This window comes from Schistocerca piceifrons, chromosome 4, assembly GCF_021461385.2.
Source record: "Schistocerca piceifrons isolate TAMUIC-IGC-003096 chromosome 4, iqSchPice1.1, whole genome shotgun sequence".
NCBI classification, from domain to species: Eukaryota; Metazoa; Arthropoda; class Insecta; order Orthoptera; family Acrididae; genus Schistocerca; species Schistocerca piceifrons.
In genome coordinates, this window is record NC_060141.1 from 83,312,007 (window position 1) to 83,329,614 (window position 17,608).

At 39.6% G+C, this 17,608-nt stretch overlaps 1 protein-coding gene across 1 annotated transcript in view; it reads left to right on the top strand.

Annotated features, from left to right (window-relative positions):
- The window catches only part of LOC124794734 (mediator of RNA polymerase II transcription subunit 23), a 212,273-nt gene that overhangs the window by 102,473 nt on the left and 92,192 nt on the right, over positions 1-17,608 (top strand). Inside the window, exons 8-9 of the mRNA XM_047258334.1 lie at positions 3,112-3,314; positions 9,138-9,550. Of these exons, the coding sequence (XP_047114290.1) occupies positions 3,112-3,314; positions 9,138-9,550 (616 nt within the window). The remainder of the gene's footprint in view (positions 1-3,111; positions 3,315-9,137; positions 9,551-17,608) is intronic.

Here is a 17,608-nt window from a genome sequence, read left to right on the forward strand (position 1 = left end):
CCATTGCACAGAAGCAGAAGCATGTGGAGATGTGTCAACAGTTGGTGCATCAGTGCAGTCCAGATACAGCAGAGTTTTTTGAGCATCTGGTCTCTGTTGACAAGTCACGGTTCTTCCACAAGACTCTAGAAAAGAAACATCAGTCTGTGTAGTGGAAGGAAATGAGAAGCCCCCATCCCCTGCTGTCGTGGCCAGGACTATTCATACAGAAACAAATTGTGACTTCGTTGTGGTAGAGGAAGGGAAACTGCTGGTGAACTGTAGGTTGGCTCCCTCCCAATACAATACTCAGCAGTGATCGGTACTGCAGTTCACTGCACTATCTCCGCCTATGCATTCCACAGTGCTGCCATGGCAAGTGGGTCCATGCCATTGTGCTCCAAAATGGCAATGTGCAGCCACATATTAGTCACCAGACCATTGACACTGAGTCTGAAGTGAGGTTTACTGTGCTGCCACATCCTCCCTATTCACCAGATACAGCTCCTAGTCACTATGTCCTATTTGCTGTAATGAAAGAGGTCATTTGGGATAAGAAGTTCACCACCAGTGACAAATTTCATGTAGTTGTCCACCAGTGGTGCCAGTATATCCTCAGAAAATTGTTTTCTATGCAAATACTGAAGCTGCAAAATGATGGAAAAAGTGCATAGACATTGGTGGGGAGTACCTGTAATATAATCTGTATTCAGTTGTTCGGTAAATGGTTCCTGTGAACACAAAAAAATGGTAGTGTTAAAGATTTTTGAATGCCCCAAGTACAAACAATCCATCTACATCAAAGTTTAACAATCTCTGTACTACTTTACATAAATGGTGCTGTTGTGTTGGATATTATATTATTTAATTTTAAAAATATTTGTGCTTGTACTTCCTCTGAAGTCAAGAAACTCCATTTATGAAAACATCATGCATCAGCTTGCTGATTGTAAATATAGTTAGAGAAAAAAAGCTAGATTTCTGTTTACTAAAATATATCAATTATTTTTCATGCCTGTGACAGTGTGAATAAATCTTTATGAAATGTTTCATATTTTTAGCTGAAAAATTTGTCAAATTATAGTAAAAATGAGAGAAATAATTTATATAAACCTTCCTGCGAGTGAATTGGTGAAAACTTTGTTAGATGTTCCATTTCAGCCACAATGCTCTATCTTTCAAAGTCAGAAGTAATTTTCTGCTGGAGGATTTGTATATAATTCCTTATTTACTTTTTTTCCTCTATGAAAGCTTTACTTTCAAAATGGAATTTTGATTTAAGTTAGTTCTGTCTACTAATGCATTTATCTTTGGACGTTCTGGCATCTTAAAATAGTATGCTGCCTGGAGAAGCACTGAGATACAAAGATGGCAGAATTTTTTCCATCTTTACTTATTTCCTTAAGTATTGAATTTGACTTTATTTTTACATTGTGTTTCCATGCTGCCATGCTAGTCATTGATTCTGCGTCTAGTTGCACATACATGTAGCACGAACTTCCAGCATTCTGGAGCAGTCGCAGGGCAGCAACTTGTGTTATACAGTATGACAGAAAAATACCAAAGTTGCAAATTTCGCTTTTATTTACATGATGACTAGTTTCGGGTCGGGGCCTGTTTTCAAATCATCCAGATAATCGAAGTGGTATTTTCCAAAATTAAAAACCATGTCGAGATATCAAACATATGTGTGTATATATAGTGCAAATGAACAGTTACAGGGTATGCAGAGATCTGTATGCTCTGATATATGTGATAACTGTATCTGTATGCCCTGTGTAACTGTTCATTTGCACATTATTCTATGTATATGTTCGTTATCTTGACAGGGTTCATATATTTTGGGAAATACCGTTTTGACTATCTGGATCATCCGAGATGGATCCCGACCCAAAATGAATCGTCAAGTAAATTAAAGTAAAATGTGCAACTTTGGCTTTTTGTCCATTATATTCATATGGGTAGTATTTTCTAGACGAACTAAGCAAGTACAAGAGCCAATTTATTTTCCTCAAAACAAATGTCTATTAATTGTGGTAGGGGAAGCAAGAAACCTAGCTGGTAAATCTTCAGATGGACATTGCCAATATCCTAAATGGACTCTACAACTTGTGATTTGAACTTGGATTCTCATATTTATTCAGTAATAATATTATTTGAGTCAACACTGGTAGCATTACTCAAGAACTTCAGGTAAAGGTACTGCTTTAGCGGAAATAGACACAAAAATAACTATCAAAAGTGTGTATTGTGACACCCAGAACAACTGAACAAATGCTTGTCGTAGATGTTGCACAAGTGTTAAAAATCATCTTTCCACTTTCCACTTTTTCAGAACTGGTGAGCAGAGCTGTAGCTAAATGATTGATCTTACTGACCAAAATCGATAGTCAGATAGGCATTATCTTTACAACACATCCTCTGCTCCATAATTGTCCTGCCCTCAATCTCATGTAACGCAGTATCCCAGCACCCTCCACAGTTTTCCCTTCCTCCATCCATTCACCCCCTCCAAATTTGAGTCTCCACGTTGCCTTCAGTGTGCGGTACTTCTCATTGGTTGTTACAGTTGTGCCAGCCCATATACCAGCCACCCCTCTGAGCTGCTAGCCACCCACACCCATTCTCTTTCTCTGCCTCCTGCGTTTCTCTCCCTCTCCCTCTGCCCCCTACCTCACTGTCTCCCTCCCTCTTCCCCCTCCCCTCCCTCTCCCCTGCACTTCCCCTCCCCCTCCCTCTCTCTCACCCTCACTCCCTCCCCCTCCCTCCCTTTCCCGTTCTCCTCCCATCCCCCTACTACTCCCCCTCCCTCACCCTCTACCTCTACCTCTACCTCTCCCTCTCCCTCTCCCTCTCCCTCTCCCTCAGCCTTCCCACCTCAACACTTCTGCTTTTTGATGAGTGGTCTCCTTTAACCTTAAAGTGTTTAAAATAAAGTGCATCAAGTTAGGGGGCACACATGTTTACAGCCTTTATGTTTTATGTCTTTTTAACTCCCTACAGGGACACGAGATTTGTAGATATTATACTGTGCAGGTGCCCAACCATTTCAAATCTTATCTACTGTTTGTAGTAGATACACCTTTTTGTACTGTAAATATTTTTCCTATCTCTCAATGTTTGTTTTTGCAGCTGAATAACTTTTTACCTGTGCTGAAGCTTTATGATCTGCTTTACCCCGAGAAAGAGTCATTACCAGTCCCAGATTTCAACAAGGCCATTTGCACACATCAGATGGCAATGACATGTATCTGGATACACCTGCTGAAGAAGGCTCAGTCTGATCACCTTGATATCCAGAGACCAATACCAAATGCATTGAAGGTTCATCACGAGTGAGTATGATTTTCTTATTTTCTTATTGATTGCTGTCATGTTTTTTAACTCTGTCACTCACAAGACATATATCTTGAGGTACCTTTTTCCTATGTGGGTAAGTCATTAGGTGCCATATAGAAGTAGTGTTCACTGCCAGACAGATATGTAAAATGATGATAACTTTCACCCATATTCAAATACATAATTCTGTTGCATCTTGAATTTTATGTTATGTAATGTCTTAAGGAATGAAATTTTGATCTCGTAATATTAATATACTATAATTTTATACACATTATGCCATCGTGTGCAAGCAAGGAAGTATATTTATGCATTTCGTAACCATTTACATTGCTTCATATTCCCAATCAATGTGATTCAGAATTCTTCCTATTATTGCGTCTTTTGCTATTTCACTGACATTTTGGGCAGAGTAGTACATTGGTTAAGGTATTGCACTTGTATGTAGGAGGAGTTGGGTTGAAATATGGACTTAAGTGCTATGTGGCTCCCCTAAGTTATGTAATTTGAGTGCTGGACAGTTCCTTGTATTAAGCTGTGAACAATTCTTATGCAGCATAACTTGTATTCATTATCTAGTGACATTCGTGCTGACAAATAAAACTCCAACCCACCTCCCCCTCCCCAAAACATAATGACCTCCTCCGTGCCAACTAGCAGGGATTCTGAAACATCAATCATGGGAAACCCAAGTCACACTTTTCTAACATGATATACTGAAAGCTTACAATCAAGGCAGTCAGGTAGATGCAGTATTTCTTGATTTCTGAAAAGTATTTGACTCATGCGACCTATTCTGGAATATTGCTAAAGTGTGAGGGTCGCATACCAAATAGGACGAATGTGTTATTGAATATATACAGAAAAGGGCAGCACAAATGGTCACAGATTTGTTTGATTCATGAGACAGTGTCACATAGATACCAAGGAAATAGAGGTGGCAGATTCTCGAAGATAGATGTTAACTATCCCGAGAAAGTCTACTACCAAAATTTCAAGAACTGGCTTTAAATGATGACTCTAGGAATGTACTGCAATCCCCTATGTTTCGCTTACATAGGGATCGTGAAGATAAGATTAGAATAATTATGGCACACACAAATAATTATGGCACACACGAAGGCATTCAAAGTCATTCTTCTCATACTTCATTCGTGAATGGTAAAAGAAGAAACCCTAATAACTGGTACAGTGGAACATACCGTCTGCTGTACACTTCACAGTGATTTACAGAGTATATATGTAGATGTAGATATCCTGTGCCCTGCAGTTCTCATGTTGTTACCTGCCTGTTGAAATTTGGGTACTACACCATGACTGGCTGGTTGAGGTGGCACAACATTCAAAGCAGTTTTCCTTCATTTATGATGATGATTGATGTTCAGATGTATGACTGACCATCCAGATTTTGATTAGGCCGAAGGGCACGCGTTTGAGCTCACGCAGGATGGCGTGAGGTCTAGAACAGGACAAGGTCTTTATAGTAGCAAACATAGTATGTAGCTTCTGGAATACTTAACTTTAATCCATAATTGGTGAACATCGGTCTGACGGTACATGCATCACAAGATAAATAGCAATTGGTAATGGCGCCTTGCTAGGTCGTAGCAAATGACGTAGCTGAAGGCTATGCTAACTATTGTCTCGGCAAATGAGAGCGTAATTTGTCAGTGAACCATCGCTAGCAAAGTCAGCTGTACAACTGGGGCGAGTGCTAGGAAGTGTCTCTAGACCTGCCGTGTGGCGGCGCTCGGTCTGCAATCACTGATAGTGGCGACACGCGGGTCCGACGTATACTAACGGACTGCGGCCGATTTAAAGACTACCACCTAGCAAGTGTGGTGTCTGGCGGTGACACCACAATTAGTCTACTGGCTTTGTCAGGAACAATTCTTGAGTCCTTTACGAGGGCCTTCGTATTTCTGCCTATCCCCGCCGTCGGGTCACTTCTTAGTACTGTGTAAATGGGATCGCTTAGCAGTTCGTCCATCTTCTTTTCGTATTCAGAAGTGTCCATCAGAACTGTAGCGTTTCCTTTGTCTGCATGTAGGACCACAGTATCCTTGTTATTCCTGAGCTCCTTTATGGCCTGTCTTTCTTCATGTGTGATATTGGCTCTGGGTGGTTTTGCTGTTTGTAAAATTCTTACAGTTTCCTGCCTTATCTTTTCTGCTTCGACACGTGGTACTTGGTGGAGTGATGCCTCCACAGATTGAATGCTCTGTTATGTGGGAATCTTTGTGGGCATAACTGAAGTTTAATCCTTTGGACAGAACTGACGTCGCTGCCTCACTGATGATCTGTGTCGAGATGTTAACCACGGTACGAGCTGTATCCAGACTTAGCTGTGAGTGGTGTTTGTTTCCCCGTTAGCTCCTCAAATTTCTTTTTTTTGTCAACTACTGACCAAGTCCTCCACCATGCAGGCCTGGTTGTGGGTTATTCGGTTGATGTTATCCCAGTCCTTTGCTGATAACGTAGTTGACAGCCATAAATGCATGCTGTACAGTTACCTTTTGTTGTAGTCTATGAATCTCCGGAGGTGTTGTATCCTCTCCCTTAATAATGCATGGCTGGCCCGATAGTAAATGGTTCTTGCTCTTCTCATATCGGTTTGAGGCCGTACCCTGATGAATTTCAGGATGACATGATGATCTCGGCACCTTTTAAGGAACACCAAATCATTCAGCAGTTTCACCTTCCTCTTCCTCAGCGGCTCCAGTTTCCATATGTGTTGGTAGATTTCCTGCCCATACAGGTCACTGATATAAGAACGTAGGCTTCATATCCCCATGCAAAACCACTCGTGTCCTGAGGAAGGCCGTTGCAATTTGGCCGAAATGTAGGTTTTAGTTTATTATTGTTATTAGTTTTTAGCAATGATGCGGCATAATACCCAGAAGAATTTTAATCACTATGACACCGGCCGTTGAAGCCTACGTTCTTATACATTATTGTAGTTTGAAAGTTATTGACTACTCGCCAGTGACGAGACACTGTATGCCCATCTTTTCAGAGATGGTTGTGGGACTCAGCTGTTCGATACAGGATGTCAAATTAAACATCTTTCAGCCGTCTTGTTTCCAAACTTATTTTATTTGACTGCCATTTTCGGTGATTTACTATGTCATCTTCAGGCCCCTGACTGACGTGTAGGAAGATTACACCTTGGTTCTGATCAAAACAGGGGCCAGCAATACTGGTATTAGTAGATTTCTGCTTGCTCTAGCAATCAATTCAACCATAATCTGTTGACTGTTTGATTTCTGCTGTTTTAAAGCTAATCATGAAAGTGACAAGAATAAACTACTTTGTACCACATATTGATTTATTGTCCTCAATACCATGAAACTGCATTCGTAATTGTTTGTAACACATTCACAGTTCACGACTAAACAAGCCTGAATCTTTACTAAGATAAGACACTGTACAAGCCAAATAGTAGTTACTATAGATTTAACTTCAAATGGTCACTTTACATAATTTAGTGTGTCTGAACCATGCACTAGCAGTGTTTGATGTGTGTTTGTTGTATGGCTCAAATATACAATAAATTTCAACATTAAACTTTAGACATAAACAGTCTTTATAACATTGGCTACCTATTACAGTGTTTTGCAAGCTAAGCAAACAAATGTCACAATCTCAGCCTGTTTCATTGCCCTCAGTGTCATTGTGCTCTCATGTCATGTAAGCTTACCACTACATAACTCCCTGTCCTGTTAAACCTGGACCTCACTGTTTTACGTTCTGAAAGCCTTCTTAACAATGTTCTGATTGAATGTGTAGTGCACATAATGTACATGATAGGAAGGTACAAATCTCACTAATCCGAGAATAAAACTTGCCTACACTGAGGACAGATAGTAGTAGTAGTTTGTTGTGTTTGTGAATGTCAAGAAGGGAAGGTATTTCAGGTGAGGTGGGGGCTGGCAGAATGGAGGGAAACCTCAAAGATAACAGTGTGCAGGAAGCCCCATAGCCTATGAACAGAACTCATTTGCTCATTTGAGGACAGAGAGAGATGATAATGGTGATCGTGGTGGAAGGGGGGGGGATGCAGAGTGGGAGAGGTGGAAGATTGCTGGAATGCTGGAAGAGGAACTAGTAAAGATGGAAGCCAGGAGGAGTGCAGTGCTGAAGGATGTGTTGGTGGTTTGTGGGACAGTTCCTACCTTTGTAATTCACAGAAACTGGTGGTGGGGGGGGGGGGGGGGTGGAGACACTCAAATGACAAGGATTGCAAAGCATCCCTTAAAAATCAACCTCGGTTGTGATTAATAGCCTGCTCTACCCTGAGAGACCTTGCCTTCTACAACAATTTAGCTTAGCCTCTCGTCTGTGTGGACAGTCAGTCGGTCGAGGCATTGCTCACATTGAAGGGTGTGCAGTAGTTGGAATGGATTTGACGATGATGTGTTTGTTTTCGCAGATGGCCATTCCTCTTGTATGATCAGATATAACCTATTATAGGATTGGAAAAGGGTATGAAAAATGGATGAGAGTGTGGATCAGGTCAATTTCGATGCCTTTGATATGACCCACATGGAAAGAAGTTGAAAGTAGAAACGATTCAGTGATGTACCAGGATATTTCATAGGTTGGATGGGTGGTATAGTACACCTTTGAGAAATTTGAAAAGTATTTTAATGAGGATATTCGTCATTTTAAGATAATGAAAGATTTGTAAAGCACTGGTGGAGAATGTGGTTTCACTGTTCTTGTTACTTGTTAGCAAGTCTAATTTGGAACATTGAAGTGTATGAGAGGATATATCACAAGGTTTTGAGGATTATACCTATCTAAGAATATATTGACATTATCTTCAGTACATTAGTGAAGAGTCTGCTCATCACTACAGATCCATCACATACAGAACAGATTTCTTGTTCTTTCTGTGGAAGAGGCAGTAGTTATCAAAATGTGATTTGTTGGACATAATGGAAGTGGTGGTTCATATCTGTGGATTTGGTTCATTGAGCGTAGGATGTCCGAGTGATTATTATTTAAGAGAAAGTGTTGAGGTTAAGAAATAATGAAGAGAAAGTATCTCGTTTATGAATCTGAACTAGGTGCAGTGTTTGGGACTACTTGCCTAGAATGGATTTGTGTAAGTGACCTATGAACTATTAGAAATGTAAGGGTAACACGCTAGTTGATGTACTGTGGATTTGTTTGTACATATTCTCTTCAATGACTCAAAGAAAATAGTAGTTCTGAATGTGCTTCATCATGTGTACCATAAAGAACAAATGGTTTAGTAGCTCAAAGTATGCTGGGAAAGGCAGTGAATGACACTGAGAAGGCCCTAGGTGTGGAAGATGTTAGTATATGAGAAAGTTCGCTACCAGTGAGTAGCAAGAAGCCTGGTAATAATGGGATAGGAAATGCAGTGAAGCCGTGAATGAAGTGGTCGTACTTTGTAATGTAGAAAGGTAGGCTGTATATGTGAGTTGAAGGTGTTATTTGACTAGGGCAGAGATCTTTAGGTGGAAATGCAATAAGCACAGTAACTGACCACTTTAGGGTGTACAAGGTGATTGGGCTTGCCATACAGAAGGTGGAGGTTCAGGGCTTCTAGGTTATTTGCAGATACTGATTGCCTCATATCAACTTTTGTTTTTTAGAGTAAACGTCCTATAGTTTTTATGGATGGTGGTAGAAGTGTACCATAGTAGACTTTGTTCAGTAAGTAAAATAGTAGTTTGCATATTGATATTGGGGGAACCTTTTTTGCTTTTCAGGGGGAACATTCACAAAAAAGTTGTTTCTGTTACAGTGACATACTCACATTTCACTGTTATTGTTTTGTGATACAGGTTCCTGCAACACTTGGTAATGCCAAGCAATTCAGGCTTGTGCATGGGCTCCGATTACCGCATTGCTCTACTCTGCAATGCATACTCCACAAACCAGGAATATTTTTCACGGCCAATGGCAGCCCTAGTAGAGACGATCCTGGGCACTCAGAAGGGGCCACAACAGGCTCCTTTGCTTCCAATGTCCAACAATGCAGCTCTAGCAAGTGGACCCACAACTCCATTGTCCATGTCAATTCTTGACTCCCTTACTGTGCACTCCAAGATGAGCCTCATCCACAGTATTGTCACTCATGTAATAAAGCTGGCCCAAGCAAAGTCAAATCTGGCACTTGCTCCTGCACTTGTTGAGACCTATAGTCGGCTGCTGGTATACACGGAAATAGAATCACTTGGCATCAAAGGATTTATTAGTAAGTAAAGTCATTTATAAATATCATTTTCTAAAAGACTCCCCAGGTAGTGCACGTGTTATATGTTTTTATGACAACATTGCCAATTAATGAGTGTAACATTGAAACTATAAATAAACACTGTAATAAAAATAACAGTTAAAATTAATATGAGAGACTGGAAGTCATGTCACTTGTAGTGCCAAGAATCATATCTTCCTATACATTATACTTACCAAATTCCATGCTTTTCTGTTTGCTATTTGTCTGAGGAAGGGAGCCATTAGTTGGTTTTGTGTTTTGTATAGAAGTTCTCTTATTATTAGTGTAGTCAGTATTTGATTAGCATTTTCTTGATGTATACTTATTTCCATTGTTATCAATCATATTTATTAATACTTTTAACTGGGGTTTGGCTGAAACTAATGTTCACAAAATTGAACAGAATTTGGAATCGGGTATTCATTATTCTGAAGGATAGAAATGAAATAGTAAACAAAGAAGTGGAAAAGGTTGGATAGGAGCCCACGGGGCAACCTAAATTGTCCAAAATTAGTAAAAATACAGGTTAGGCAGCTTTCAGCAAATGGAGATTGGATGGTCACATCATTTACAAGGAGCTAATACAATCGTACAGATGTGCTCATACTCTCAAATTACCATTCTACGGAGAAAAGGGGTGTGATAGGCACACCCATACTATGTGAAACATGTGTATGAACTTGGTCAATGCACACCTGAGGTGTAAAACCTCAGCCGTGTTTCCAGAGTTAACAGGTACTCTTGTGCAAAAATCATAAAGACCATTTGAGCAACAACAAATGTAGCTCCATCAGAGAAAGCTGTTCTTCCTAGTTTACTAAATAATGAAGAAGAAAAAATATACTGAGTGTTTGAAATCAGATAAACACAATCAAGATCCCTTTGTTACAAATTGAGTCAGGGTTATATGCCCCGGGACAAATGGGAAATCTGAGGAAAACCTGGGAAAGATTTTATCCAGGAAAAACCTGGGAATTTTTTTTTTTAGAATTCTGAGAGTTTTTCAGTGTTTTAGTTTTCAGTTAAATTTTTGTAATTTTGACTGGTAAGAACTGATACTCTAACTAAGAATTTTACTGTAGCCTCCTTCTGACGAATAATACTGCATCAGTGAAACATCAATGAGAGAATAACACCAAAATAAAACCTTAGTGCAAAGAAAATGCTCCATTTACAACAGCAAAACAAAGTACACACAAGCATCAGCCAGCAGCAAAAATTTCTTGTTGAATCTCAGGGCCAATCACTTAGAAAAATTTTGGACCCAGAAGACCAGCCATTTATGCCCCTATTTAAAATTTTACTGGCACATTTGTGTTTGATATATCTTAAAGGGTAACACACACTAAAAAAGACCAAGCTCCAAGGTTCATTCATATTTATTTTAGTTCTTCAGTAGATTACATATTATTCAGTCAAGGTTCATTTTTTTAATTCATTTTAGTTCTTTCACAGATTAAAAATTATTCAATAATAATGGCAAGAAGTACAATTATCCTTGTAAAAAAGTGTGTGATGGGTTCATGAGCAAGTTCACACGTAATTGACTTTTCTGTGTAAAAGTCGAAGTGGTTGCTATAACATTTATTCGGGCAGGTTGGCCAAGAAATGTCCACTGCACAGCAGTGAACTCTATAATTGCACTTACTGGAAATAGGCTATTCTGCTGCTTCAGTTTAAGCTATGCTCTTAGGATCCTGCCTAACTACACCCTTGGGTTGGGAGGGGGGGGGGGGGGGGGGGGAGTGCGGCAGGGCGGGTTGTGTTGTCGTCGTCGCTCGTTTGTACTGTTTATATCATTAGATTTGCCCACCTACCTCAGTGTGGCTTCCTTACGATGTCCCTTCACTCTGCAGTAGCAGATACTCATTAGGCCGTGTAAAGCAGCATTGATGAAACTACGAACTAATACCTACTACACAGAGGCCACGTAACTCAAGTTGAAAATCAATTCCTGTAAGTTCATTTTAACAAATTTTGGGTTTGGGTGGTGGGTAAATGCAGTTTACCTGCAGTAAGCCTTTGGAAATTTTAGTGAACTGGTTTTTATTCTTAAGGAAGCACCTAAATTTGCTAGAAGTCCAAATTTACTATTTTAACTGCTCTACTATTCCCATCTCACAATCTGTACAAAATGTTCTCAAAAGGGGGGGGGGGGGGGCAGAATATCTACCAGTCTGACCCGATTAATGTTCGATCTGACAGTTACTAGTTACTGACCCACTACTATAGCGAGTTGAAACTTCGGTCGTATCAGTGGTCTTCAAAGTTAGAAGTACTCGCCCAAGTATTCCTTAAAGTATACGGAATATGCCACACGGAATTTCATGAAGACTGAAATATCACACACTCATAACACATCAATTAATTAATCAATCCTCACAATGTTCGTAACTTAAACTGCCTGAGTCACGACACTTCCTATCAGCAATGAACTCAACAGTTCTTCATTTTACAAGTTATTTTCTCGGCGACATTTAGCATGATGTTACACGTACAAAGGTTGGCTAGCGACTCTCTAGAGGCCACCCCACTCTCAGCCTATCTAACTTTCTGTGCATGGAACTGCTTAATTCTGATTGGCTAATGGTGTGAATAACCAATCAGATTGATCCTTCTAGATCATTCAGACGGCAAAACTTTCCTGAGCCAATCACTACTCAGAAAATCATTGACGTTATTACACAGCCAATTTCTAATATAATGTTTAATAAAATAGACCAAAATGCAAAATAATCTGTAAATTAATTTTGAAACTTTTTCCAATTCCGACTTCTATTCTGGCTGCTCTCTTACAAAAGAAAGCACACATCGACATACATCATCAGCTTTGTGGTTGCACCACAATTTTCCCACAATTCAATTTCATAAGTTTTTACATAAAATAGTATTAAGTTCTTACATATGTCACCCGGTCACTCTCTCATTCATTCCCATGTATACACACAACAAAATAATAAGCAGATAATAATTTTGAATGATTCTTTTACACTATGAAATGCAGAGTAATTAAAAGTTTTGAAAAGACAATTCCAATTAAGTGAGTTAATACACTGAGAACTCTGTTCATGACTTTAGATGATAATAAAAGACAAACTGCTATTGTTCCTAACTGAGTTTTGAAACATAATTGTCAGTTTTTGGACATTTAAGTAATTTTCTCAATCTCTGGAACTATACGAGATAAAAATTTGAAATTTTGACATGATTCTTTTCTTAATAACAAAAGATAGTTACTTAGTTCGAACAAAATTGGTTTATAATTACTATGGTTTATTTAGATTCGTAGGGTGTATGAATTTACGTTCCTACTAGATGTTACTTGAGACCGTTCTCACAGCTTGTAGCATCAGCTACGCTGTGAGTCATAGCAAAGACAATCCTGCAGCCACCGAGGTACACGGCTGCATGCTTTACTGCAATGAATGTTATCTCATAATAACTTGCTACGTCACAGGAGGGCCCACAGCAAAAACATTTTGACTACCAATATTTATGTGAGAGCTTAGCTTTTCTTTTAGCTATACTGTGTGTGTGTATTCGCAGAACTGAACAGTGATGTGCTATTGGCTGACTACATTGCATGTCTTATGCTCTGAATATCTGCTGTCTTTTGCTGGTAATATCATGTGACATGAACTATGATTGACTGACAAAGGTGCACCACGATCTCAATTTCAGTGCTTCGGAAGCTATCGTGCTATATTTGGTGAAATTCCTATTTACACTTCCGTTTTATGAAAATATGAAGTGGACACATTGCTGTGCATGGAAGATAGTGCCGAAACGCGTTATTTTATCTGGGTTTCGTTTCCTAAAGTGCCGGGAAATTCTGCACCGGTGTATAAAACCTTCACTGTTCAAAGAATTGATAACACAAAAAAAATATACCCATGGTATAGTGTATTTTCACCCAGGAAAAGTATATTTTTATCTGGGAAAAAATGAGCGTGTTTTGTTTCTTGTCTGCATATACACCCTGGGAGTGTTTCACATTTGAGGTACCGTAGAGGAATACATTTTGAAATGAAAAGATAATCTAGTGTGGGAGGTACAGAAGTTTGGCTGTGGCAGAACTTACTGCAAAGCAATGGTGACCCATTAATTGATTTTATTAACACACAAGTTCTCACTAAAATCAGTAATTACCACACGTCTTCATGTAGTTGGAAACTTTTTCAGTGTAGAGGAAATATTAAAATTAAATCATATATGGATGGCATCTTTGCATCAAACTTCTGTTGTATTGTCCAGTGTGGTTTCAGTTTTCTGAGACTGCAGACGTGTGTGCAAGTTGCATTTGCATATGTGTGTGTGTGTGTGTGTGTGTGTGTGTGTGTGTGTGTGTGTGTCTACTGCTGACAAAGACCTATATGGCCGAAAGCTACAATTGTGTGCATCTTTTTGTGGTGCCTATCACGACTCAGCAGCTCTGCTATATGGTGAGTAGCAACTTTCCTTCTCTGGTATTGTTACATTCTATTGTATTGTGTGAGTCAAACATAAATACAACAAGGTTCAGCACTTAAAAATGGACCACGGTGCTGTTTCTGTGGCATAACGCCAACCTATTAATAGTCATCAGTAACTCACTAACATTTGAGAATGTTGCTCAGTTGTAACAACAAAACTGTAGGTAGCTTAAAATACCCAAAAAAGAAGTAATTACACACAAAGATCAACATCTGATTGTCATTGACTCATTAGAGGTGAGATGCTAGTTTGGTTTACTTAAGGATAGCAGAAGTCTCATCAAAGGCATCATCCTTTAATTTGCATGAAGTCATCCTGCTGGCATAAATAAATACAGGCATTTAGTGAAACCAAGAAAAATGAATCGGGATGGCTGCACAAAGCTTTTTACCCACATTCTCTTTGAGTTGTTGTTGTTGTGGTCTTCAGTCCTGAGACTGGTTTGATGCAGCTCTCCATGCTACTCTATCCTGTGCAAGCTTCTTCATCTCCCAGTACCTACTGCAACCTACATCCTTCTGAATCTGTTTAGTATATTCATCTCTTGGTCTCCCTCTATGATTTTTACCCTCCACTCTGCTCTCCAATACTAAACTGATGATCCCTTGATGCCTCGGAATATGCCCCACCAACCAATTCCTTCTCCTAGTCAAGTTGTGCCACAAATTTCTCTTCTCTCCAATTCTATTCAATACCTCCTCATTAGTTATGTGATCTAACCATCTAATCTTCAGCATTCTTCTGTAGCACCACATTTCGAAAGCTTCTATTCTCTTCTTGTCTAAACTATTTATCGTCCACGTTTCACTTCCATACATAGCTACTCTCCATACAAATACTTTCAGTAATGACTTCCTGACGCTTAAATCTATACTCGATGTTAACAAATTTCTCTTCTTCAGAAATGCTTTTCTTGCCATTGCCAGTCTACGTTTTATATCCTCCCTACTTTGACTATCATCAGTTATTTTGCTCCCCAAATAGCAAAACTCATTTACTACTTTACGCCTCTCATTTCCTAATCTTAATTCCCTCAGAATCACCCGATTTAATTAGACTACATTCCATTATCCTCATTTTGCTTTTGTTGATGTTCATCTTATATCCTTCTTTCAAGACACTGTCCATTCCGTTCAGCTGCTCTTCCAGGTCCTTTGCTGTCTCTGACATAATTACAATGTCATCGGCGAATCTCAAAGTTTTTATTTCTTCTCCATGGATTTTAATACCTACTCCGAATTTTTCTTTTGTTTCCTTTACTGCTTGCTCAATATACAGATTGAATAACATCGGGGATAGGCTACAACCCTGTCTCACTCCCTTCCGAACCACTGCTTCCCTTTCATGCCCCTCGACTCTTATAACTGCCATCTGGTTTCTGCACAAATTGCAAATAGCCTTTTGCTCCCTGTATTTTACCCCTGCCACCTTCAGAATTTGAAAGAGAGTATTCCAGTCAACATTGTCAAAAGCTTTCTCTTAAATCTACAAAATGCTAGAAACGTGGGTTTTCCTTTCCTTAATCTATTTTCTAAGATAAGTCATAGGGTCAGTATTGCCTCACGTGTTCCAACATTTCTATGGAATCCAAACTGATCTTCCCCAAGGTCAGCTTCTACCAGTTTTTCAATTCATCTGTAAAGAATTTGTGTTAGTGTTTTGCATCCGTGGCTTATTAAACTGATAGTTTGGTAATTTTCACATCTGTCAACACGTGCTTTCTTTGGGATTGGAATTATTATATTCTTCTTGAAGTCTGAGGGTATTTCGCCTGTCTCATACATCTTGCTCACTAGATGATAGAGTTTTGTTAGGCCTGGCTCTCCCACTGCCTTCAGTAGTTCCAATGGAATGTTGTCTACTCCGGGGGCCTTGTTTCGACTCAGGTCTTTCAGTGCTCTGTCAAACTCTTCACGCAGTATCATACCTCCTATTTCATCTTCATCTACTGTGTCTTCCATTTCTATAACATTGTTCTCAAGAACATCGCCCTTGTATAGACCCTCTATATACTCCTTCCAACTTTCTTCTTTGCCTTCTTTGCTTTGAACTTGGTTTCCATCTGAGCTCTAGATATTCATGCAAGTTGTTCTCTTTTCTTCAAAGGTCTCTTCAATTTTCCTGTAAGCAGTATCCATCTTAACCCTAGTGACATGCGCCTCTATATCCTTACATTTGTCCTCTAGCCATCTCTGCTTAGCCATTTTGCACTTCGTGTCAATCTCATTTTTGAGACGTTTGTATTCCTTTTTGCCTGCTTCTTTTACTGCATTTTTATATTTTCTCCTTTCGTCAATTAAATTCAATATATCTTCTGTTACCCAATGATTTCTGCTAGCCCTTGTCTTTTTACCTACTTGATCCTCTGCTACCTTCACTATTTCATCTCTCAAAGCTACCCATTCTTCTTCTACTGTATTTCTTTCCCCCATTCTTATCAGTCATTCCCTAATGCTCTCCCTGAAGGTCTCTACAACCTCTGGTTCTTTCAGTTTATCCAGGTCCCATCTCAAATTCCCACCTTTTTGCAGTTTCTTCAGTTTTAATCTACAGTTCATGACCAATAGATTGTGGTCAGAGTCCACATCTGCACCTGGAAATGTCTTACAATTTAAAACCTGGTTCCTAAATCTCTGTCTTACCATAATATAATCTATCTGATACCTTTTAGTATTTCCAGGCCTCTTCCATGTGTACAACATTCTTTTATGATTCTTGAACCAAGTGTTGGCTATGATTAAGTTATGCTCTGTGCAAAATTCTACCAGGCGGATTCCTCTTTCATTCCTTAATCCCATTCCATATTCACCTACTACGTTTCCTTCTCTTTATTTTCCTACTATCGAGTTCCAGTCACCCATGACAATTAAATTTTCGTCTCCCTTCACAATCTGAATAATATCTTTTATTTCATCATACATTTCTTCAATTTCTTCGTCATCTGCAGAGCTAGTTGGCATATAAACTTGTACTACTGTAGTAGGTGTGGGCTTCGTATCTATCTTGGCCACAATAATGCGTTCACTATGCTGTTTGTAGTAGCTTACCCGCATTCCTATTTTCCTATTCATTATTAAACCTACTCCTGCATTACCCCTATTTGATTTTGTGTTTATAACCCTGTAGTCCCCCCCCCATGAACCATGGACCTTGCCGTTGGTGGGGAGGCTTGCGTGCCTCAGCGATACAGATAGCCGTACCGTAGGTGCAACCACAATGGAGGGGTATCTGTTGAGAGGCCAGACAAACGTGTGGTTCCTGAAGAGGGGCAGCAGCCTTTTCAGTAGTTGCAAGGGCAACAGTCTGGATGATTGACTGATGTGGCCTTGTAACAATAACCAAAATGGCCTTGCTGTGCTGGTACTGCGAACGGCTGAAAGCAAGGGGAAACTACAGCCGTAATTTTTCCCGAGGGCATGCAGCTTTACTGTATGATTACATGATGATGGCGTCCTCTTGGGTAAAATATTCCGGAGGTAAAATAGTCCCCCATTCGGATCTCCGGGCGGGGACTACTTAAGAGGATGTCGTTATCAGGAGAAAGAAAACTGGCATTCTACGGAT